General features: G+C 41.1%; 1 protein-coding gene across 6 annotated transcripts in view; it reads left to right on the top strand.

Annotated features, from left to right (window-relative positions):
* The window catches only part of ksr2 (kinase suppressor of ras 2), a 142640-nt gene that overhangs the window by 69850 nt on the left and 49312 nt on the right, over positions 1–23478 (top strand). For all 6 annotated transcript variants that reach the window (XM_034225254.1, XM_034225255.1, XM_034225257.1 and 3 more), the window contains one exon: positions 11599–11771. In XM_034225254.1, the coding sequence (XP_034081145.1) occupies positions 11599–11771 (173 nt within the window). The remainder of the gene's footprint in view (positions 1–11598; positions 11772–23478) is intronic.

Here is a 23478-nt window from a genome sequence, read left to right as displayed (position 1 = left end):
TGGATTAGATAGTATAAGGTTTGAGCTATGGTTTCATTTTGACTGAATTGAGAAAATACATTTTAATTTAATTAGATGCTAAGGAAAATACTGACCTTCTGGCGATACACGTGACGGAAAAGAGAAGTAAGCTGGAACATGATAAAACGTCATCACTTAAAATACAAATGTAGTGTATTTTTTCACGTGTACCTTTCATGTACATGAACTGAATTTTAGAGTGGCAATACAATTCAGTTAGTCTTCAAAGATGTATATTATCTAACATATATACAATGGAGATATATCAACTCTGTAGAACTCATAGAGAAAAAGGGAGGACGGAAGTATCTCCGAGCTTCTGTCGTTTATTCCTTTTCTAATTTTCTTACTCTTGCTCTCAGTGGGAAAAGTGCAGTGGGAGACTTTTCTTCAACCCTATTAAAGGCAGCCATCTGACAAATGATGCCAATAAGATGTATAATAAACAATTGTGGCTGCTTTTTTTGGCATGCCTTTCACTCGAGTTCCCATTTGTGATGCACTCAGGATGTTATATTGCAGACCTATATACAGTACATAGATATGTTTCACATATCCCCATATCAACTAAGCAGTGACTCAACTTGGAAGGAAGATGAAACTGACCATGTGGTTTAACAAACTGACACACATATGCCATATTTTAATAGCCCCTAAAAGAATGTTAATGCAGATGGCTTTGTTTCCTTGGGCTCTGCTGTTACAAACACAATTGCTATTAGAGTTTAACTTCAATCCACACACTGGCTTTAACTCACTCGATAACAAACTCTGTCTGCAAATTAACCATAGAGATGAATGCAGGAATAGACACTAATCAGATCAAGTACTGGTGGCCAAAGTTTATTATTTAATTGTATTTATTATTTATACAATACAGAAAAGGCAATTTAACACAACTAAGTCTTCCTTAACTGTGACACTTCAATCATTTGAGATGTTTAACCTTATCTTCCCTCAACTCTCCTTTTTACTGAATAGAGCTTAAACTGGTTCATGATGAAGGTCAAAGGTACCCTGCCCCGTTGGCTCCCATTCTCCCTGCTATTTCTACAGTACCATAACAAACTAAAACCCACCATTGTATTACTGCTGCACTGTCCAACCTCAAAGTGAGTTATAACCAGCTTTCATCATTCAAACCATCAAATGAAGGCTGTCTCTGTGATCTTAAAGTTAAAGTATAGTGTAGTGCCGAGAGATAGGGAGTCAGAGGCGGTGCAAGGAAGGTGCAAAAGGGTACTTTATTAGAGAGCAACTAAGGTCATGTTGTCCGGTTGCAGTCCGGGAAGAAGAGAGAGAAGCCAGGAGGGCACACAACATATAATAGTAAACACATAACATGTCCGTGTGGGAAAAATACCCCCAACTGTAGTTCCATGTATGAATTATGTAACCCAGTGTATTAATAGGTGGTCACCACACAAGCCCCCCCCAGAATTCAAACATGGCAAAAAATCCTTGCGTCCATGGAGGAAGCACCACAGGGGCCGAGGAGGGAACGGGCCGATGAAAGGGGGCCGCAGGAGAGGGTAGGGGCCCTAACGAGGGCACCCCCACCGGGGGCGGGCCGGAACGGGCCGTCGTAAGGGGGCCGCAGTAGGTGTCGTGGCGAACCCTGCAGGAAAGAGCGCTGCCCGGCCACAGGTGAAGGCACGGTGGCGGCGGGCATGAAAGTTCCGGAAGGACGGAGCGGTATCCCAGGGAGGGAGGAGCAGTCACCCCGGGAGGAAGGAGCGCATCCCGGCCGCAGGCAGACGCGCAGCGGCGGCGGGCACGAAGTCCTCAGCAGGCGTTGAGGTATCCCCGGGAAGCAGGAGTGGCCAGACAGGTTCCGGAGCGCGCCACCCGCGGGCCGATGGCAGCATGGGCGACGTCCGAAACCGTCGAGGCGAGACGGGGTCCAGGAGTGCACCACCCAGGCGCCGATAAAAACGTGAGTGGCGTCTGGAACCGCCGTCGAGGGGATGAAAAAGGTGAGAGTGTCCACACGAGGTCCACCGGCTGGTCGAAACTCCTCTCCGGCACCGGAAAAAATTGTTAACAGTCAGATGTTAACAGAAATATGTCGACAGCCGTTAACAGCTAGCCGTTAGCCGCTAGCTGGCAGCCATGGGTAGCTGCTAGCCGTCGTTAACCCCACGTGGTTAGCCGTTAGTCGTCGTCAGCTAGCGCAGCCGGGACGTGCAGCCGCACGCCCCGAAGAAACAAGCCCACGAGGTAGCAATCGGTTTGCTGGTCGACCCAGCAGGTCGTGCATCGTCCCACTGTTGGTTGGAAGGCTGATGCAGGAATGGCGAGCAACGTCCCCAGCTCTTCTGCGGGGCGCGCACCGAGCCTCAGTCCGTGTGCCGGTGGCAGCCACGGACGACTCCAAAAAATCCCCGGCATTTCAAGAAAGAAACTTGAGTTCCTTTTGCCGTGTTCGGGTCCGTCCCGGAAACTTCTCGAGACTTGTCAGGGTCACCAGTGTAGTGCCGAGAGATAGGGAGTCAGAGGCGTAATCAGAGGTAATCACGAGACGAGAAACAGCCGGGCAGGGAAGGAGAAACACAAGGGCAACAGGTGAACACAATCAGACAATTAGACACACCAGGGAAACTAACGACAGGGAGGAAAACACAGGGAGAAGGACCAGAGGCCTGTACTACGAAGCTGGATTTTCCTAACCTGGATATGTTTGAGTTAGCCGGTTGGCCTAATCCAAAACATACTCGCTGTCGCTAAACTGTACTACGACGCTGGTTGTCAAGTGGATCGCTCAAGCCAGCCGTGTCCTATCTAGTTAGGTGCGCGTTCACATGAAAGGGGTGGTATTTGGAGCATTCGACCAATCACAAACATGGAGAAGCGCACTGACAGCGCAGCGTCATACTTCCTGAATGAAAAGTGAACTTTAATACTAGTCAAATATGAAGAAGTTAAACTTTAAACATCCATGACTTAAACACTTTATCCAGGATAAAAGCCACATAGCTGTACCTGCAAGGTGAATACAGCTGGCAAAAGAAAAAGTGTTTGAATGCGTACATTAACAGGTTTATGATATCACTGCCCCGTCTAAAACACGATCTGACTTTAATTACATTTGACTCGAGTGTTTCGTCAACTTAATGTGTTGCTTAAAATAATACTTCTGCATACAGTATGTGACACTGTGAGTGTTGCACGGCCAGATACGGCTCAGCTGACTCAGATAAGAAGATATGATACATTATGATGTGATATGATATGAATGATAATGGGACACATCGACGTCTGCACTTAGTGTACTTATGTTGTGGCAGATATTTAAGTAAGCTTTATTAACGCTAATGTTATAATAGTCAGATTGCTCTGAAGATGGGAGGTGATATTCTATTCATTTTCATGTTCACACAGTCAATGATTTTTGCCGGCTGTCTTTCCTGCGACGGCAGTTTTTCTGTATTTCCTTTCTCCTGTAATATGACTTGATCGCTTTAAACTCCGCACACTGAGCTCTGATTGGTCAGCAGGAGGTGCTTTCACTGAGTTGATCTCTTAGCCTGCAGTGCAACCTAACCTGCTCCGGAGCAGGTTAGCCGCACAGCACAAGTTACATGGAGATTTAGCCCGCTAAAAAGAGAACCAGCGTCGTAGGACCGGAAAGCCGGAGTTTTCCCTGAAGTTAGCCGGCTAAGCAAAAATCCTGCTTCGTAGTACAGGCCTCTGACAAGAAACAAGGAGGAAAACATGACAGGGAGAACAGAAAAGCAAAATAACCCCACAACTAGACACAACAAAACTCAAACCCTGACAATTACATCTGCTCGTGGCTCCATGCTGTCTGACCCCTTCTCTTCTTTACCCTGTCATTAACTGCTTCAAAATTACAGCTCAACTCATACAGGTGTTTTCAGGCACCCTGTCACAAACTGCTTCAAAACAACAACAGCCCATACAGGTGTTAGGCAGACAGTTGTTTTTGCCTCCAATGCTGTTACTTCAATTATTGGATCAGGTTGCATTATTGGGATCCCTTTGATTCTCCAAAAAGTCCTGAAAGTATTTGTTGTGGTCACTGGCCATGGTTAACGTCAGACTCTGAAATATACTTCATTCCTATTTATCACTGACAATCCAGCTCCAAAAAAGGCACACTTCGTATTTCTAGAGTTCCATACCAAACTAAAAAACACACTAGTATGACTGTATAGGACTGTCCAAACCTCTTACTGAGTTATTACCAGCGTTCATCATTCTAACCATCAAATGTAGGCTGTCTCTATGATCTTAAATGAACAGGTAACATCTGCTCCTGGCTCCATACTATCCCTGGCCCCTTCTTCTTTTCAGGCACCCTGTCACTAACTGCTTCAAAACTACAACTTTACCCATACAGGTTGTGGGTAGACAGCTGTTATTTGCTTCCAATGCTGATTTAAGGTACAAGTAAATGGGTACTAAAAAATATTTTGGAAAATATTATCTTATGCCAAGAACTTTCCCTGATTTCAGAGCTGACTTGTTATCCAAAGCCAAGCTATCAATTGAATACAGACTATTGTATGGAGCCACAGAATATCTCTCGAGAAAATAAATGATCGCCAGGTGGTGGAGAAGGATGAGTTACAGTGCAGGTAATGGAATCAACAAAGGTGCTTGAAGATATTGTGTTTTATTTTATTATTACACTTTATAATGCTCAAACCTGAAACATAATAGCATGTCTTCTAAAGAAAGTTGTGTGGACACCACATTTGTTCCATAAAAAAATGTAAATATTCATCAAAATGAATAGATTCACAACAAAAAGTTTTTTAATTGAAAATGCTTAAACATCAATCTAACATAGCCTAATCCCATCTAACTGAAAAGCAGAGATGTTCTCTTCCATCTCCATGACGACACACCTCTCCTCTCTTTTACCGCCGTCAGATCGCAGGTGTTATATCCACAAGAACGTGTGTGTATATTGCGTTACATGACAATTTATTGTCCTCTGAAATTCATCTTGTGTCTGAAGCAAACTCGCATACAAGGACAAAAAACATCCAATGATATTAAATCCAGACAGATGTCGTGTGTAATTCATTGCATACCATGCTGTTTCTGACAAACAGAAACATATTGCCATTTTAGAACAGTTCTTAAAGTGAGTTCTAACCCTACTAAGACTAACTTGTTCAACCCTAAAATATTCTATTAGATTGCAAGACCTGACCTTCCCCAAACAATGACATGGTCTGCTTCTAACTGGTTAACTTTCCACTGATAAACACAGTTTGAAATTAGCGTTTAGTCCACGGTTTTAGGGCATACCTGTCAACAAAGATTATTGATCAAATGCTAGCTTCTAGCTAGTGGATTGTGTAAGATTTAAATTGTAGCAAGCACATTAATGCAGTGAAGGAGGGCACATTTTTTACTCTCTAGTCCTTATTTTGACCCTGATGTAATTACGTCCACTGCACTCCAACCATTATTCAGAATAATGTTACTTTCCTTTCCTTAAATGTTTTGGTAATAATCTACGATCTTTAAAATTGGTTCATGGCAACCAAAACCATTCCTTTTGTTTTCACTTAATCTTTGCTGCAGTAGGATTTCTTCGTCAATGGCAGAGCAAAATTCAAATGATACTTTAAAGGGGGCCTGTTATTATTTTTAGGGTTTCCATTTCCTGTAGTGTTTATATAGTTGTTGTTGTTGTTGTTGTTGTTGTATGTAAATGGTCTGCAAAGGCTAAAACCCCAAAGTTCTCTCCCTCCAGAGTTCCCCCCCCCCCCTGAAACGCCTCCATTGCACTCCTTTGTTTACTTCTGTAACATAACTATGCTTCTATTGGCTAGCGGTCCAACACATTGTAATGTAAGTGATCAGAGCAGGGCATGGGTTTCAGACAATTCAAACTAAATACAATTATGAAGCCTGAAAATTAGATAATAGATCCCCTTTTAAATATGAGCAACATTTCAAAATAGGGATGCAGTTCACTTTTTTTTTTTTATTGAATAAGACAATTATATAATATAGAGCCTGGACAATAATTGGCAACCAGTCAAGTTAAAGTGCAAATAAGGTATTTTATCATGAGCATAAGAGATGGAGAGTAAGCATCAGAAGTTAGTTGAATGTTTCGATGAGTGTATGTACAAGTATTATTGGCACCAACATTTTGAACAAAACCCAAACCTGGCCAGTACAAATCCTTGCAGAGAGGAAGGGACAGACAACGGAAAGGGGCTGACGTCTGTAACCTTGGGGGCCTAAACAGGTGCCACCAAATTACTTTTTAATGACCCTCCTGACCACAAGCACCTGCAAGAGGAGACAGGTAAGTCCAGTGTGGGAAGAAAGTGAGGGGTCTGGCCAAAGTGGAGGATCCTCCGTTTGACAGGCAGACTTCCCTAGAGCCATTCCACTATGGCGGGTGGTCAAGCCTCTCTGAGTTTCCTAAAACTGAGAGAAAAAGTTAGTTTCTCTTTTCAACAGTTTTATATCAAATCAGCATTTTCATATTTTAGAAAGTAGATGAGTGACTCTTGTGACAGTTAGGTTATTTACTTAGATTAGTTATCAACAAATGAATAGTTACAATAGTTTACTTCAATTGTCAGTATTTACAACACAAAGAACCATTCTTTTGAGAGCGTAGAGTGAAGGCAAGTGCTCCACAGGTCCAGTTTGCAAACCCACACTCCTTACCCACCATTATCTCCAAGTGAAACCCAGACCTAATCTGACTGGTTAATATAAGGCATGTGACCTGACCCACTATTAAACTCATTTACGTTAAACATTAACAATAATTAATAAAGTGGTGTTATTTTATGCACAGCAAGCCAAAAAAGCAAACAGTGTGACCGCACTGAAAATGTCGTTTTTGAAAGGATAAACACCAACAAACAGCATTAATGCAGAATATTTTGTTACAAACATGTTTGTCATCTTTTTCAATGAACCTTGACTTTTGGACAGAGGACTGAGAGAGACAGTGAGAACATTACAGAGTTGGGCAGCAGCACAGTTTGTGTTTGATAGAAAAAGTGGAACATCGTCATGAAATACGGCCAATTAGCTTGATAATATTAGTTTATTTAGATTTAAAAACACATTTTTCAGTCATTTTCATTGCTAGTTCCTCCTGAATTTATTTTACATATTTGTGTTCCCTCTCACATTTAGTTTTCCTTCCACATGTTGATTCAAATAAACAGTTTGTTGCAAACATATAAAACCCATGTGGAATGAAAACATAAACCACATTTTATACCAACAGCAACACTACCATAACATTGCTGATGGCCTACAATGGGAGCATCATTTTGCACTGAAACTATTTCAACCAGACAGGTCCAGACAATGTCTGCGTGCCTTGACACACATTCCTGAAATTCTTCTGAAGAGACGACATGTCACCGTCCGTACGCCTTCCTGTCGACGTATTACTCCTCTGTCGCTGCTGTCCAGACCCCAACCACTGGTCTCACTTCTCATCTGCTCATCGGCTCCAGTGCCTCTTCTTTCTCCCTCTCATTTTCTGTCTCTCATAGGACATTGTTTCACTCTTTGTTTTTATCTTTCTGACTTCCCGGCATTGGGTGTCTCCCTATCTTCTATAGGCATCATGTTCAGCTTTTAATCTATATCCTCATGATTCTCCTCCCTGTTGTACGTTTGGATTAAACAATTAAGCAAGCAAGTGAAGGTTAAGCATTTACATGATGTTGTATGTATGTATGTTTGTTTGTTTGTGTAGGTGAATACAAATCATCAAAGTTAAAAAATGCAGCGTCTCGTAATGAACAAAAGGGAATTGTTTGGTTTGTTTCACTTGCTGAGCATGACAATACATTCCTTTAAGATGAAGTTTGGCATTGCTCTGCCGCAATGCCTTTGGAAAAAAAACAAAAAAGAACTACCTTGGGTCACTGACTGTCGGCTTTTATTAAACTCGGGATTGAAACAGCAGACTTCTGAAAGCTAGACTACCTGCTTTGGGTGAAACTGCTCAAAGGGCTCACAGTAATTCTCTGTTGCAATCATTATTCTAGCCACCTTTATTTCATTTTCCACAAACTTTTTTAAAGCAGCTAAGAACATTGGGTGCCAGACATATTATTCCACAGGTCCATTTGCATACAACTCAACTGCGCTTTTCTGGCCATATGGGTCTCGGTAGAGCACTCTGCATTTTACTGAGGTAAAAACTGGAGGTATGTAGATGGTATCATGCAAGTCATTTTACTCTCCTAGATGGAGACTAGTGTTAATTAGACCGAGCTGGAAGGCTTTGCAGTTTCTCAGCATCACTATTGAGCCATTTGGATGCTGAGCAGCTTTTAGCTTGTTAGCCAGACCTAAACGACAGAATATGCATGACCCCCGCTTTTTAGAAATCCTCTTGATATTTCAGAAAGGAAAATAAATATGTCATTTGAAGGATCGCTGCTCTCCTATGTCCTTGATCAAATGGAACTTTTACTTGAAGCTGTCTTTGTAATTAGCCTCTCTGCAAGTGTGGGGGAAGTGGATGTGGAGGGAGGGAGTGGGCGGATTAATGCATGGACGTGTGTGCATGAATGTCAAGTTTTTCTATCCTTGCTTGTATATTATAAAGTGAAAATCTGATCTTTAAAAAACCTAAGAAAGTTAACACAGCTTTGATCCCACCTTATATGCTTCAGTATACCTCCCTGCCCACACACATTGAGCAGGATTCCCTTGAATCCCTCTGTCCTAGCTGATGACAACATCCAACCTTCACAGATCATTTGAAAGAAAAAGCGAGACATCTTCAAACTGTGCGCACTGAATTAACGCTTATTCATGTTATGCAAATGTAGAACTGCATCTTCAATCAAATCAGGAAAGACACAATTAAACCTCAATGATTCCGAGAACTAGATATCAGGATATAACAGGAAGGAAGAAAACAACAAATCAGCAAGTTATAAGCATAACAGCGTGCTTCATTGAATCACTACTATAGGTAGAGGAAATGCCTAAATCATACGTAAAAAAAAATGGTGGTGTTCCTGTTTGTTTGGTAGAGAAGACCCAGGGGGATGAACGATTCAGAGGCTTTCTGAAATGACGGAAATATGCAGTGATTTCCATCTGTGAGAAATGCATTGTGATGTACAAGATCAAAAGACACTACTATTCACACCTTTGCTGATTTCCCTTAACATTTGACAAGTCACCCACCTCCCTCTTCTTCTGTCTCCTGTATGGTGCATTATAGTTACTCTTCCTCCAACTTTTCATATGCAGAGTAGAAAAAGGGGTATCTGAATAGATGTGTTGGCAACTGTGGAGTTGACACTCACCAACTTCGCCCACATGCCTTCACCGACAGCCGTCTTCAAAACCAATTTTGGGAATCCTCTCCCTTCCCTCTACATTCATTTTCGCTTTCCCCTCACTAAACATCTACAAACCATTGGGGTGTAGGATAAAAGGCATGCACACAGGGAGATGAATGGTTTAATTTTGATTCAAATTGCATAAAGTGGGCTAATCGGAATAGCTGAAAAAAACTCTATGAAGGAGAAGTGATAACCTGCAGGCTGCTTCCTTATTGCAGGAGATGGGGGAAAAGTGCCGGGCTGGTTTACAGGTCTAATTGCATGAGTCAGTATGGAGACTGAGAGACTGACATAGGAGGAAGAGCTCCTTTGGGATTCAACACTTAATGAATGAGAAGTCAGGACTCACAGCTTTAAGTTTTTTTTATATTAAAATCTGTTGGATTCAATCTTTTTCATGTTCTTTTTTTTTTTTTACAATTATGTTCTCCTTTTTGCATATAAGCCGGCTTTTATCTGCATTGGTTTTGTTCCCTTTTCATCCATTGTTGTTCTTTCTGGTTCTACTGCTTTTCCTTCAGTAGCTTCCTGTATTTCTAGCTCGCTCTTATACAGTACATTTCAAACATCACTTTTTGTCAATTTACATACAGTGTACGTTCCTATCTGATGTTGTTGCCTAACATGACATCTCAATCAGGTTTGCCATCAGTTTTCTAAATGACATTCAAATGGCAAAATGATGTCCTCGAGTTAAAGGGAGGTTTATTTTTGTATCTATGCCCGAATATCTGTATGCATGCATACCTGGGGTTTGTTTATGTACTGTATATTCTCAGGTTTATTTGCCTGCTTGGACCTATATCAAGCTGCACATTTAATTTGCCGTTCAAATGTTACCTGGTGAGATTGCGTATGCTTATTTTGAGTCAAAGACCATAATATAAAACTATAAATCATAACACTGAGAGTTTTCTTTCATGGGTACATTTCAAATGTTTAATGGTGCCAAGATGTTTGTCAAACTGTAAACACATATTGACAGAATAACACATCTCCAGATGGGTATAATACACCCTACCCTTAAAAAATGAAAGCAGTCTACGGATTGGTCTTTTTGAGTTACCTGGGTCCACTGAGCCTCATTGGTGTAGATAACCGTTACAGTATATCTGGATATCAACCGGCTCTTTCAAATCTTTGTTTTACTAACAGGTTAGAGCTTGTTCATGTCTAAGAGTTCACAATAACATGAAGCATTCTCATTCACCCTGAAGGTCTGGTTTCAGGTGTCATATCCTTACCTAAGGCCGCATGACAGATCCGTGAAAACCAATACAAATCACGAAAATAGATGGCTGTCACCTGAGAACAAATCTTTAATTTAGACTTGTCTGAAATATGGAATATGATTCAGAGAGTCTTATATATTTTCTCCCATCAGATGAGTAAAAGGATACAGATTAATTATGTGGGTACCGTGAAATTGATGAATATCATGAATACTAAGCTACTGTTAAATGATTTCTAGCTAATTAAACTGTTTACACTACAGCTATAATTCCCTCTACTGTAATAACAGTGGTTTGGCATCAGATTTTTAACAGCATGCTTTTAAGGGATGTCTATTTGAGACCGTCTCTCGTTGTGTCTTAACCAATTAGATTTATCCCTTTGTTATTTTGTAGAAATTGGTTGTATTACTGGAGTCTAGAGAATGAATCCAGTGACTTTAGTGGTAACCTGACTTTTCCTCTAAAACTTCTATTAGGTTGACATTTGTGGTTAGAAGTCAGATATGACATTTCCATCTTCCTCTGTTATACTTTAAGCTAATAGTAAGTGTTAGCATGCTAACATTCTAAATTAAGATGATGAACATCGTAAACATTATATCTACTTAGTATTATAATGTCATCGTGAGCACATTTGCATGCTGATGTTAGCAGTCAGTTCAAAGCCCTGCAGTACATACCGCTTTACAAAGCTGACCAACAGTAGTTTAAGTGACAGTAAATGATCAGCAACAAAATAAATGACAAGTCCAAGACATTTTTCTTTGAGAATCGAACGTGTCTTCTTTCTTGCCTGATGCCTGTTGATTTGTAGTCACTTTATCAACATGATACCTGGCCTGGCTCACTGTATCATATCACTTAATCCTATAATGATGTTGTTAGTACATTATGAGTCCTCAGGCTTTTTTACCTCCACTCAAAGCTCTGCTGTTAGTTGAAACATGTGTTTGTGCAACCTATATCCCTCTCAGTGATTTCTACTTTTCTTCTCTTGTTTCCCTCAGAGCCAAGAAGAAGACCAAGCCCTTGAACCTTAAGATCCACAGCAGCGTGGGCAGCTGTGAGAATCTGCCCACGCAGCGCTCGCCCCTCCTCACTGAACGATCTCTGCGATCCTTCTTCTTTCCCTCCTTCATCCCTTCCACACCTCCTGTCCATGCTGAAACCCCCTCTGCAAGTGAGTGAACTCTTTTTTTTTTTTTTTTTTTAAATGGGATCACATTCTCGCTTTAATAAAATGAGGTGCCTTCACTTTACCTCTTTCATATTGGTATTGGTATACCCTTTCAACATCTGCTTATTAAGCTCTCATGCATTGTTTCATTTCTGGGATGTCATTCTGCTAAATTAAATCAAAAGGTCTAGTGCTTTATTATCTATACTCTTCTCATGTGCTTTTCTCACCTCTATCCAATTTCTAGTGTCAATTTGGAACCTTCTTCTTTTCTATTGTGCCGGGAAAAAAACACCCATAATCACCATAATTATTTTTGTTAAGAATATATTTAAGTACAGTGTTGGGAAATGCAACAATAAGGCGGTGCCATAATGACCGGAGGTGGTGTGTTGTTGCACATTGGCAGCATTATTGCCTGATGCATTATGTGCATACTGCGGAAGCCATTAGACTAAAGGAGGAGATGGGGAGTAATGGAGGTTGTGTCAACGCAAGGAGTGATGAATGGTGATCACTTAGTGTTGTGAATAGTAGTAGACCTTGACTAACAGGTATGTGGGGCACAGCGCTGCATATTTGTCGGTCGAGGCATGACTTGGAATAATCACACGCCATATAAAGCTGTGCTTGGATTACAAAATACAACTGTGATGATGACAGGCACCTAGCAGATAAATGTGCATTTATTGTAAAGTCTCCCGTGCTAATGATTTGTTCCGGATTATTTTCTTACTCAACATACAGCACTGCATTTTCTTAAGAAATGTAATCAAGGCCCACATTTTCAATGAATACAAGATAATAAAGTAAGATATACTTAATAAGATAAACTTATCTTATTATCTTTTACTACTTGAAATTGTGGGCCTGGATTACATTTCTTAAGAAAAGTGTCTCATTTATTTTTATGTGGGATAAGTTAAATGTAGTTTTCTCACTTGTCCAAACACATCTGCTACTTATGTAATCATTGTTATTGCGACATTAATTATACTAATACGCTTTATTTGAATGGCACCTTTCATACAAGATTTGCAGTCTAAAGTGCTTCACAGTAGAGAATTGACATCTCATGAAAAAGCCACAGAAAATTGAGAACACATAGAATACAGTTACCAATAAAATACATAAGAATAGACATAAAATGAGCATGGAATAGACATAGTATATAATATAGATTGCATTAGAAGGAGGTTAGTACAAGTTCACATTGCGATTACAATTATAGGTACCTTGTCACATTTTACTTTATGTTTTTATCATTTAACTTGACCATCGTGTATCACATGCTTTGTCTTTGGTTGTTAATCAAAAGACTAATGAAATCAAAACACATGATGTGGTATGTGCATGTAGCACTTCTTTCATTAGGAAAAACATCTTTATCTTGTTTTATTATTTCATTTAAGACAACTTAAATAATATTAATATGCAAGATATTGTTATACTTAAGTGTCAGCTTTAACTTTTAATTTTGACACCTTAAGTATTAATGTTGAAAACAGGGTTTCAGGTTACAGATAGAAGTCGAGGTTGGGCTTATCTGCAGTTAGGATGTTTGTGTTCCTTCACTGTAACTGATCCGTCTTTCTGTGTTGTTTCTATCAACATCAGCTGCACAGAGCAGAACATACCTTTGCACGGAGAGAAGAGGAGGTCTTTCTTTTTTATTTACAAAACCAAGATGATGCTTTAATGTCATAGCTTTAATTAGTTTTTACCATATAAAGTGCCCTTTGAGTACCCGTATAGCAGCTACACAATAACATGTATTATTATTAACATTAACATTAATATGTCATCTAAACATCCACCTATAACTTTAATACCTTCATTCCATGGAGGCTGAACGTATTATGCAGATACACTGTACCCTGTTTTGCACTCTTTTATGGTTATTATTTGGGTAAAATAAAACTGGAATTGTATGTAATCAATACAATGTGTATAAACTGTAAATCACTGAGTGAAGAGAAAGTGGAAGTTTTCTTTGTGGAGCTCCTTAGTTGATCCCGTGGTTCTCCAGATCCTATTTTAGGAATGGTGTGTGTATTTCTATGTGTGTATGTCTGAGCATCAGACACATGTGAATGCGCTCGGTAAGCGAGGATAAACATCGGTCCCAGGTCTATGTTTGGGATTAGGGCATCACTGCCGTCTCATACGTCAGGGCCCTCCAGCCAGCAGTATTGTAACTCATCTCTGTAGCGCTCTGAATCAAAATAATCGGAGGACCTACAAGGCTGGGGTGACCAAACGCTGTCTGCTCAGGATGAGTCAGCGCCCGGTCGAAGCTGAAACGTCAGCATCCTCCTGATATCCTCCTATAAGTTGCTATGGCTTTCCACCTAGAAATACTTTTTGTGATAGTCTGGTTATGATACTATTAGATAACATTTGAGATTCACAGTAGTGTTTCTTTGCTAGGGTGGTCTTTTGCACAAAGTGGGGTTCTGACTGACTTTCCCCTGCATGGGATTCAACATGCTATTCAAAATGAATCACCTTCCTACATGTTTGTTAAAGGGGCTCTATTATGATTTGTGGGTTTTCTCTTTCCTGTAGTGTGTTATATAGCTTTCTTTGCATGTACATCTGCAAAGGCTCAAATCCCTGTGTTACCTCCAGAGGGAGTTTCTCTGCCACACACTTCCTGAAACGCTTCATCGGACCCCTTTTGTTTGTTGCATCAGTACGTAACACTTGCACTTATATTGGCTATTGCTCCAATACATTGTACGTGATAATAAGGCTTAAGGGTGGGACATCTCTGAGCGTTTGACCAATCGTAACAGAGCCGGCCAGCTAACCAATCGGAGCAGACTGGGCTCTGGTTTCAGACGGAGGGTGAAAAGAGGTGCTGCAGCACAGGCAGTATGAGGAAGTGAAAGACCTTCTTAAACATCAAAGCATGTTAACATGTCACAGTAGAGGCACAAAATATGAACCTGACATTGAGCAGAAACTGGCCCTTTTAAATACAGGCTCATTAGAATAGACCTACAGTGTCTATACCCAAGGCTTGAGAAGTACCTTTGCAATTTTGGGAGGGGGCGTAAAGAGACAGGTGCTAAAACAGAGAGTTTCAGATCGAGTGCTCAGAGACATATCCAGACAAACAGTTTGAGAAATATATATTTATTTTTTTTAACATTAAAATATGTAAACATGCTCTATTAGAAACTCAAAACAAAAGAATGAACCTCGAGCAATGGTTAATGTTTGTAGATTAAGGGACAACAACAAATGATTAGGTTAGGAAAAAGATCACGCACTTTTTCACACACACATTCAGCAGAAACTACACAATCTACTTTGTCTTGGTACATGGTGTTTTTTGGAGTGCCTGTATTTTCCTTATTGACACAACATTTTAGTTTATTCTCCCTGGAATGTTATGGCGATACCTCTAAGAATTGTTGAGTTTGAGGTTTGCATAAGATTTATTTTTAAATCTCTTCCTCTCAGCATTACTTTGCCCTTATGCCTAACTTTATATTATAGGAATCAAAAAGGTAGGGAGGATCATAAAAGATAACATTGATTTATTGCCTTTTTGTTTTAGATTGCCCTCATGCATACTTGATATAATGGGAACATCCCATGAGAAGTCATTGTTTTTCCAATGGAACAAGTAATGGTGGCCACAGAGGGACATTTTCAGCTCACCTCTAGCCCCTCAGGCAGTTTGAGCTCACATAGTCTGAGGCCACGTTTACACAGAGACGAAACGAGACGTGTGTGTGTGTGTGTGTGTGTGTGTGTGTGTGTGTGTGTGTGTGTGTGTGTGTGTGTGTGTGTGTGTGTGTGTGTGTGTGTGTGTGTGTGTGTGATGCAGAGAAATAGAGAGTGTAGGTGTCTGAGTGTGCTTATGGATATAAATGGCTTAAATGTTCTTCATACCCTTTGCACACAACTCAATCTGAGTGACGTCACTAGTACACATGTAGAAAATAAACACTCACCCTAACCTCGCTTAGACACTTTTGCGGTTGCGTCACAGATCTCCTAGCAACCGAGTGTGGCACCTCAATGGAGGTCCCTTTGAGAGTTTGCAAATAAATAATGGCTACAAATAACCGATACATTTGAAACAGGGTGAGGACAACGATGGGTGAAGATTGGCTTCAATTTATATATTTATCAGTGCAGACATAACGTTTTGTCATTCAGGAATCGTTCTTGTATGTGTGTTTGAGGAAATGGATGTTGACATGTTTAGTCATGCCAAGGAAATACAGAGCCAATCATATTCAGCTTTCTTAATGTCTGAGTGAGTCAGAGTGAACCAATACCCTAAGGGCAAGAGAGTCAAAAATTAAAATCTTAATTGTCTGATGGCACAGAGAGACCTTAAAGGGGTCATGAGCACCTTCCGTTATGCTTGGAAAAGGGATATTAACAAGCTGGAGAGAAATGTTCCTTCGCGTTTTCTTTAAATCGTTATTTCTAGAATAAAAAAATGTATATTCCTTTGTTTTCACTTACTCTCCCAGATGCTTTTTTTACGTTATCGTTGGCACCATAAATTGTTGCATAAAACATATTAATATGCAGGAAATGCATGTGTTTGCAAACCCCCTGTTTTAAAGAGCCCCCCTCCCCCAGTGAAACCTTCTTCTTTGAATAAAGGTTTGTTTTAAATGCACACATAATAATTAATGATCAATTCATAATTTAAACAGTGTCACCAAAGTAGGCTTTAAGAGCATATTTTAGTGAATAATTAGCAAAAATTGCATTTTAATGAAGATCCTCTGCCATCCACAAGGCCCCGCTTTTCGGTATTTTTGTTCTCATATTTTGTCGATAAACCAATCTAATTTTATTTAATAGTAGGATCAGGATTTTGTGATGACTTTTTCCTTGCTTTTTAATATTTTCCTGCATAAGAAACTGAACCTGTTTTCCAAGCATGCTGACTCGACAAGTTATTGTCTCACACCATCTAAGGAAACCTTGCATAGAAGATCATTACAGTCAATGAAAAGGAGGATTGTTCAATGGCAACTGTTAATTCCTAGAAACGTACGGCAAGTGTATCAAACACAGGAGATGGCACTGTTTGGTCATTTGGTAGTGTAAGCTCCACTGAAGCACGCATCAAGTTCAGTAACAGGCTCTACATCCAGCCATTTCTTTATATGATTTGAGAGAGAATAACACATTGAGGTTATAAGAAGAAGTTGTGAAGGAGCCCACATATTTATACAGCAAATATGTTTCTTTTCTGAAACAATAAGCTGTGTTTCATCAGTGTTGTCCAAGAACTAGGGAGCTATTGAAGCCAGAAGGTGCCCTACAACACCTGAAAGCCCTCCATATGGTCAGAATGACTTGACCACCAACACCTGCAGTCTGTAGCCCGTCTGCATGCTCCGAGCCATTTGAGTTCTTAGGTTGAGGAATACACTTCCAAGCAATGCCAAGCCTCGAGCCGAGGCATCATCTGTTCTCCCATCCCTCTGTCGCCCTGGCACACTTAAACCTCCAGTCTTAGAACCCTAGCATCTATAAGGGCCACACTAGTTACAACTAAGGAAATTGATATTTTTTCTATCACTGTGATTGCTGTTTACAACATGATTAGTGTGTGTGGTGTTATTTGTATGACAGCACAATAGTCTGAAAAAAAAAGCTGATTGGCGTGTAGCTGTTGCCATAGCAACTGAGCAACCTGGCTTTGTCTCTTGTTCATATGAGGTGGGTTTTTTCTCACATTCGGTCAGATAAAAACGCCAAACTCTTCTATTCCCACCATGCTCTTTGTGCATTTGTGGCTGCCTGTCCAAACAGATACTTTTTCAGTTGAGTACTTTCACCTGGTGGAAACGCATTTAATGCATGGATGAGAAACGATGAGGATATGCGGAGCAACAGCCTGTAATATATCGCTCAAATAACACTCATGTGCTATAATGCAGCACACTGTGCAGCAAACGCCCACACACTTTTTTACAGTCCTGTTCACTTCTTCTGCTGCTCTGCACAGTCCACTGTATATACCATAATGTCAGACTCTCATCTAGTTACACAGGCTGCAGCTTCTCTTTGCCATATTGTGTTTTGTGCTGAAATTGTTTGGTATCGTCCTTTAAAGCTTTTCTCCTTATGATACCATGTTAGTTAAGCTGTTGATTGCATTTCATTGAAGCTTTTATCCAAACCACTCTGAACTTGATGATTCTCATAATAAGTAGTAGGTGTATTAGAGATGACTTGGTGACAGCGCTGACAATTAGAATAATTAGATTCCCCCCATGTATGTATCTTACGTTGAATTGATTGTCACATGCTCCACAGTTTTATTTTTTTACCCACAGTAGAAATGTCCTCTCCGTGGGGAGTAGCAGTGTTCAGCGCTCAGTCAATCACCACAACAAATAAACTCTATATTTTGTTCTAAATAGGCTCCTAGACTCAAGTAGTGTCTTTTTTACACGCACGCACACACACACACACACACACACACACACACACACACACACACACACACACACACACACACCACACACACACACACACACACACACACACACACACACACACACACACACACACACACACACACACACACACACACACACAGAGAGAGACAGCATACTTACCATACCTTGTGTTGAGCAAAGAGCACATTGCGTATCATTTAAATGTAGCTTTAGCGCAAGCACAACACAAAAGCCAACACAATTGTATCTGTATTGCGGCATTGCACTTAAAATGGAAAGTGGTAAAGGAACAACATTTTGTAAATAAGCTGAACAATTCTTCAAAGATTAGGATCCTTCGCTCATCAGAAGCCAACCTCCGTCGGCGTAGAGAGGAGGTTTACCTGTGCACCTGTGCTGTGCTGCTGTGGGGAGGTTTTTTCCCCGGGAAGTCGCGGAGAGACGGAGCGGCTTCGCGTTCGGGCTGCGGCCTGCTTTACACCTGCTGTAGCGGAGGCCTGTATCCACCTGCTCCACCTGTCGTGCTCTACGGTGCCGAGGACGTTTTACCACGGGGATATCGCGGAGAGACCGGAGCGCCTCTACGCCTCGAGCTGGGCCTGCTTCGCCTATCCTGCTGTACTGAGGAGGTTCTGCACCGGGGATATCGCGAAGAGACCGGAGCGCCTCCACGTTTCGGGCCTGCTTGCGCGCCTATCCGGATGCTGTGCTGGTCTGGGAAAATGGCCCATATCGTGATTCTGCTATGCCTGTTAGCTATTTTGGACAATGAGAAGTTTTCTCGTTATCCTGAGAAGTCGACTGGATTCAGGTCTGTTCTACCGCCCGCAGTGGACATCCCCTGTAAAGGTTCGGATGTGTTACACAGACAATTACTGGTTGCCTTGTCACAGACATTCAGTTCGACAAATGTTTGTCTTTCTCACTTGCCTGCTATGATGGTTCTTCAGGACTGCTTCTTGAGCTCTAATCTCACTTTCGCGGAGTTTACTGGTGACTTTAAAGCAGATGTCGTGTTTCTGCTATGCCTGATTTTGGCTGTGCTGGACAAGGAGAAGATCGCTAGTAATCCTGAAAAATCTACTGGATTCGGGTATGTTCTGCCGCTCGCAGTGGACATCCCCTGTACAGTTTCGGAGGTGTTGCACAAACAATTGCTGGTTGCACTGTCGCGGACATTCATTTCGGAAAATGTTTGTCTTTCTCACATGCCTGCCACGATGGTCCTTCAGAATTGTTTTTTAAACTCTAATCTCACTTTCGCGAAGTTTGCTGGTGACTCTAGAACAGCTGACAATGTATGTGTGTTGATTAAGAGGAAAAGGTGCTTGGTATTTTTATTGTTGTTACTATCAGGAAATGTACAGCCAAATCCAGGTCCACCTAGTAGTAGTCAAATAGCTACTCCTGCTGATTTTATATCTAGATCTGGGCTAGGTTTAATTCATTTAAATGTGCGTAGTCTGTTACCTAAATTAGATTTTGTCCGTATTTGGGCGAGTTCGACTGATGCCGATGTCATTGTTTTATCAGAAACGTGGCTAGATAAATCCATTTTGGCCTCTGACATTTACATAAATGGTTACAGTGTATATCGTACTGACCGGCCTAAAAAAGGTGGTGGCGTTGCCATTTATGTGAAAAATAAGTTTTGTGTAACTAATATGGTTTCCAAATCTGTTAGTAAACAGCTAGAATTTTTAACCGTGAATATTGAGGTAACAAAGGGTCAACAGGTCATGGTGGTGGGCTGCTACAGGACCCCCTCGGCTGTCAAGGACTCTTTATCGTCATTGACAAAACTGTTATCACAACTTTCCTACAAGGAAATAGTGCTGCTTGGTGATTTTAATTGGGACTGGTTAACTTCTGTGTCAGAGGATTTTAAAAACCTGTGTACCTCTTTGAATTTTACCCAGATTATAGACAGTCCTACTCGCCCAAATATTAAGTCCCCAAATAAATCCTCCTTAATTGATCTAATTTTAACAAATGTTCCACATAAATACTTATCTGTGGGAGTATTTGCTAATGATGTGAGTGACCACTGTGTTGTAGCCACAATTAGGGACACTAATGGCGCGTTTCCACTGCAGCGGGTAGCCCCGTTTAAGCATCCGTAACCGTCCTCAAGCGGCCAGGCCGGTTTTTGGTGGCGTTTCCATATAGCCTAGTAACGGCCAGCGGGTACTTTTTCCCTCTTTTTCCGGCCTCATAAAATCGTGGTTCCCTCAGACCAGGGCCAGGGCTGAACTAGTGACGTCAACACTCTCGACTGCTGATTGGTCAGAGAGAATTGTCACAAGATCGCGCGCGAGTTCATCCCTAGCGTCGCATATATATTTAGAAGCAAGCTTGCAGCATTTTTATAAACAGCATTTTGTAAACGGATGAGCTACAAAAATGGCTACGTCTAATAAGAAAAGCACACCGTGGTCGACCGAGGAGGTGACGACGTTCCTACATCTCATTGGGGATGATCAAATCCAGCGGGAGCTCGACGGAACAACTCGAAATGTGAACAAAAACAAAGCCGATCGCCCCGCCTACACTGCGTTGCTACCCCAGGTCCTAAACTGTAATGGAAATGCGCCACGGCCTCGGACGGCCAGCGAGGCAGCCCGAGGCCAGAGCGAGGACGCTTAGGGACGCTTAAACGGGGCTACCCCGCTGCAGTGGAAACGCGCCATTAGGTCCAAAAGGTTAAACCACGTATCATCACAAAGAGAGACAAAAAACACTTTGTGGAGCAGGGTTTTTTACATGATCTGTTTGATTTTGATTGGGGTAAAATCAATCTGTGTGCTGATGTAGAAACTGCATGGTCTTATTTTTATCTTGGTTTTATGAAAATTATAGATAAACATGCACCTCTGCGTAAATTTAGAGTGAAGGGACGAAACAATCCCTGGTTTTCTGCTGAGCTGTCCAGTCTACTTCATGAGAGAAATAATGCTTGGGCTAAGGCTAGGAAATCAGGCTCAGAAGTAGAGTGGCTGCGTTTTAGACAGCTAAGAAATAGCTTCACATCTCAAATAAAAAGTGCTAAATCAAAGTACTATTTGTCAGTTACCACAGAAAACCTGAATAATCCTAGGAAATTTTGGAAAGCCATAAAATCGATTTCCACTGATGATATCCCAAATGAGCTACCTCCGTGCCTTACCACAGCATCTGGCATTATATCAGACAGGGCTACTATGCTAAATTGCTTTAATAAGCATTATGTGTCTTGTGGCTCTCTGTTTGATTCTGTCACTGACTGTACTTCTGCTTCTGTGAACGCTCCAATCCTTGACTCTGAACAATGTGGTATGGAAAACCCTTTCAGTTTTACTCCTTTAACTATTGGTATTGTTCATGAAGCATTATCCAAGTTAGATCCTAGGAAACCGGCTGGCCCGGATAACTTAGAACCTTTCATTTTAAAGTTAGCTGCAGATTGTATTGCTCCACCTCTCACTACTCTTTTTAACCTCTCCCTCAGCACAAATGCAATTCCAAAAGTATGGAAGTCAGCTTATGTCTTGCCTTTACTAAAAGGAGGGGAGGCAACTATTTTAAATAACTTTAGGCCAATCTCCAAATTGTCAGTTCTGGCTAAGGTGCTCGAACGACTTGTGAGTGAACAGGTAAAGGAGTTTTTATGTAAAAATGATATCTTGTCTAAACATCAGTCAGGCTTCAGAAAACAACATAGCACCATCACTGCGACAATGAAAGTGGTAAATTACATTACTAGTATTTTAGACAATAAGCAGAGTTGTGCAGCTCTATTTATTGACCTTTCAAAAGCATTTGACACCGTTGATCATCGCATCTTAAAGCAGAGGCTACTCAGTATCGGCATATCCAGCCATGCAATGGGTTGGTTTGTGAACTACCTCTCTGAAAGGTCCCAATGTGTTCACTTTGATGGGCTGTCTTCTGGTGGAGTGGTTAAACATTGCTAATGGTGTTCCTCAAGGTTCTGTTTTAGGTCCACTTTTATTCTCCATATATATCATCAGTTTAGGTGAAAATGTGGATGAAGCTACTTTACATTTTTATGCTGATGATACCGTGATGTATTGTGCAGGTCCCTCCATTAAGGAGGCTGGTGTTAAATTACAGGCTGTTTTTAACATTATTCAGACTCAGCTCTCTGAACTAAAGCTTCTTTTAAATGTTGATAAAACCAAGGTAATGCTCTTTTCTAAAGCTAAAAAGACACCAGAGCCTGTTTTGGATATTGTTACTATGCAAGGACAAGTACTTGAAGTGGTTACCAGTTATAAATACCTAGATATCTGGCTTGATGATTGTCTTACTTTTAGACTTCATGTCAATAACCTGCTTAAAAAGCTGAGGGTTAGACTAGGTTTCTTTTTCAGAAACAAGTCCTGTTTCTCTTTTGAAGCCAGGAAAAGGCTAGTCACTGTGACCTTTTTACCTGTGCTGGACTATGGTGATTTGATCTATATGAATGCACCTGCCCATTGCCTGGAAAAATGAGATGCCGCCTATCACAGCGCTCTGAGATTTGTTACTAACTGTAAAGCACTTACTCATCACTGTACCCTGTATGCCAAGGCAGGTCTGCCTTCACTAACTGTACGGAGGCTCAGTCATTGGTACATGTTCATTTACAAAGCCATGTTGGGTAAACTACCTTTTTATATCTGCTCTCTGATCTCTCGACGAATTGTAAGTACATATTGCCTGAGATCTCATGATGTTGTTTTATTAAATGTGCCAAGTGCTAGGACTGTCTTAGGGAAGAAAGCTTTTAGTTGTGCAGCTCCACTAAATTGGAACAGTCTGCAAACATGTTTAAAACTGAGCACTTTGGTTCCCCTGCATCATTTTAAAACTCAGCTGGGTGACATGCTGTTTGATACTCATGGTACCTGTCTCTGTAAATAGAGTTTGTAAACTGTACCCTGTACATTATGTTGTTTGTCATCCTTATTGTTGTTCTGTTGTTTTTATGTTACATGTGTAACTAATGTCCTGCAGGTCACCCTTGAAAAAGAGATCTTTTGATCTCAAGGGGCTTTCAGCTGGTTAAATAAAGGCTACAAACAAACAAACATACTCAACCCCATGGTCTGCTGTGTGTCATGTGACCGGTCAGTGGAGGAGGGGAAAGGAAGGCCTCGGCTTAATTAGTCTGAGGCCAAACAGAGAAGATGGAGGAGGACACTGTTGTCTGGCGCCTTGAGGGTTCCTCAGCTCCTGCAGGCTCATCTGTCTCTCACACACACACACACACACAC

This window comes from Gymnodraco acuticeps, unplaced genomic scaffold (assembly GCF_902827175.1).
Source record: "Gymnodraco acuticeps unplaced genomic scaffold, fGymAcu1.1, whole genome shotgun sequence".
Classification (NCBI taxonomy): domain Eukaryota; kingdom Metazoa; phylum Chordata; class Actinopteri; order Perciformes; family Bathydraconidae; genus Gymnodraco; species Gymnodraco acuticeps.
This window is presented reverse-complemented; position numbering and strand designations above follow the sequence as displayed.